At 21.6% G+C, this 2,500-nt stretch overlaps 1 protein-coding gene across 1 annotated transcript in view; it reads right to left on the bottom strand.

Annotated features, from left to right (window-relative positions):
- Nucleotides 1-2,500, bottom strand: part of LOC119570501 — a 27,945-nt gene that overhangs the window by 19,107 nt on the left and 6,338 nt on the right. Inside the window, exon 5 of the mRNA XM_037918208.1 lies at nt 2,123-2,183. Within this exon, the coding sequence (XP_037774136.1) occupies nt 2,123-2,183 (61 nt within the window). The remainder of the gene's footprint in view (nt 1-2,122; nt 2,184-2,500) is intronic.

The raw sequence follows: 2,500 nt of genomic DNA, 5'->3' as shown, positions 1-2,500 counted from the left end.
TCCATATATTATTTTTTATTTTTATTATTATTATTATTATTTATTATTATTTTTATTATTATTTTTAAATTATTACTATTATTTTTTTTGTTATAAATTTTTATTATATTATTATTATTATTTTTGTTTTTATTTTTATTATCATTATCATTATTATTATTATTATCATTATTTTATTATTATTGTTGTTGTTATTATTATTGTTATTTATTATTATTGTTATTATTATTACTATTATTACAGTTATTATTATCATCATTATTGTTGTTTTTCTTGTAGGCGTTGATGTTATAATATTATTATCATTATCTTTATGATGATAACAACAGCAACAATTTCAGTGATAACGATGTAATAATAATAATAATAATAATAATAATAACAATAATAATAAAATTATTTTTATTTTTTTTATTATTATATTATTGTTATTTTTAAAAATAATAATGTTAAAGATAATAAAGATAAATGATTTTTATAACTTTTATAATTATCATGTAGCTATTCCTCTTATTCTTGTTCTATCATTTTCATTATTTAAGATTACTATCATTATGTTATACCATTATTATATAATTACTATTACTATTATTATATTTACTATATTACTGATGATGATTATTATGATTATCGTTATTATTATATTTTTTTATTATTACCATTATTATTCTTATTATTATTATTATTATTATTATTATTATTATTATTATTATCATTTTATCATTATCATTATTTTCATTATCAACATCACATTTTATTATCTCATTATTCTAGCATTATATTATTGGTATCATAATTGTTATTGGTATCATAACAATAATAATAGAAAAATTTTTATTGTTATTATTATTATTATTATTATTATTATTATCATTATTATTATTATTATTACTATTACTACTATTATCATTATTATTATTATTATTATTATTATATTTTTATTATTATTATATTATTATTATATTACTATACTAATATACTTTTATTATATTACTATTTTCATTTTTATATTATTATGCTATTATTTCATTATAATATTATCATTCTTATTATTATTATTACTATATGTTATTATTATTATCATTTGAATTATTATTGTTTCATTACGATCATTACTATCATTATTAATATCATTAATATTAATATCCTCATAATTGTTTCATATAATTATTATTGTTATATTATACGATTATTACAATTGCTATTATTATTAGGTAGTAGTATCATTACTATTATCATCATTATTGTTATTGTTACTATTATCACCATCATTATCATCATCGTCATCATAATTATTATCATTATCATTATCATTATTGGGAAACATTTTATCATTTTTACCATTGCCATACTAATTAGTTATTTATTTTACCCTTTTCTATTATCATCAGCATTATTATCATCCTCATTTTTATTAAATTTTTATCAAATATTCTTATAATTTATCTCACTTTTATTATCATTATTATTATTATCATTACCATCAGTATTTTCCTCATGTAATGATTATATTATCATTATCATTACATTTTCATATTATTATTATTTTTATTATATCATTATTATTATTATTATCATATATCACTCTTATTTTATTATTATTACTATTATTTGTTATTTTCATCATCATCATATTATGATCATCATAATTATTATTATCATCATTATTGCTACGATTATTTTAACATCACTGTACTTGTTTTTAATGATTATTATTATCTATGGTTTGGTGCTGTTTATTTTCTCTAGACTACACTACCTGGGCGTGAGTTTCTATGTAAAAAAAAAAAAACGCAGAGAACTATGTCCCAGAGAGCCCCCCGTATTGGTTAGAATAAAATTACACTCCAGCGAATTTCAATACTTCAAAACGTGTTTAAAAGGGAAAAACTAGACAGTGGAATAGGAGATCATAGATGATCTTCGAGAAAATAAAAGGATCAGGGCAAACTCCTCTCCCCTAGTTTCCCAAATAGCGCTTCTAGGCCTGGCCCAAAAAAAATTATAATCCCGACTTGACTCTTTTTCCAGAGACAGATAAGGCTAGTAGAACCCCCGGGTTAAATTAATCAGTCAGCAGTGCGGCTAAGGGAAATAAAAAAGTGTGTGTGGATAATGATACCTCCATGTTACACACGCTCTGTGCTCTTTGGCACTGGTAGCCTGAAGGTGCCCTAGTAAATCTGAAAGTATGTATTATGAGAGTCCAAAAGCATTTACACTAACTGTCCCCATTATAAAATAAAATACTTTAAAGGTCAAAAAGGGGAAAAGGAACACCTGTAGCTCCTACCTAAGCATATGATGACAAATCGCTTTCATAGATAAACCATAGAAAAAACTGGGTTTCTCAGACCTTGTACTTTTAAAGCGAAGCGAATGAGAAGAATAGTAGAGGCACTTTTCAAAAAAGGAATTTGATCTGGTTTCCTACAAGATGCGTTTTTGTTCCACGGATTTCCACTAGAAAGTTATTTTTCATTGGCTTATGGATATTCAC

Source organism: Penaeus monodon, unplaced genomic scaffold, assembly GCF_015228065.2.
Source record: "Penaeus monodon isolate SGIC_2016 unplaced genomic scaffold, NSTDA_Pmon_1 PmonScaffold_295, whole genome shotgun sequence".
Classification (NCBI taxonomy): Eukaryota; Metazoa; Arthropoda; class Malacostraca; order Decapoda; family Penaeidae; genus Penaeus; species Penaeus monodon.
Note: the sequence above shows the minus strand (reverse complement) of the source record. Positions and strands in the feature narration are given on the sequence as shown.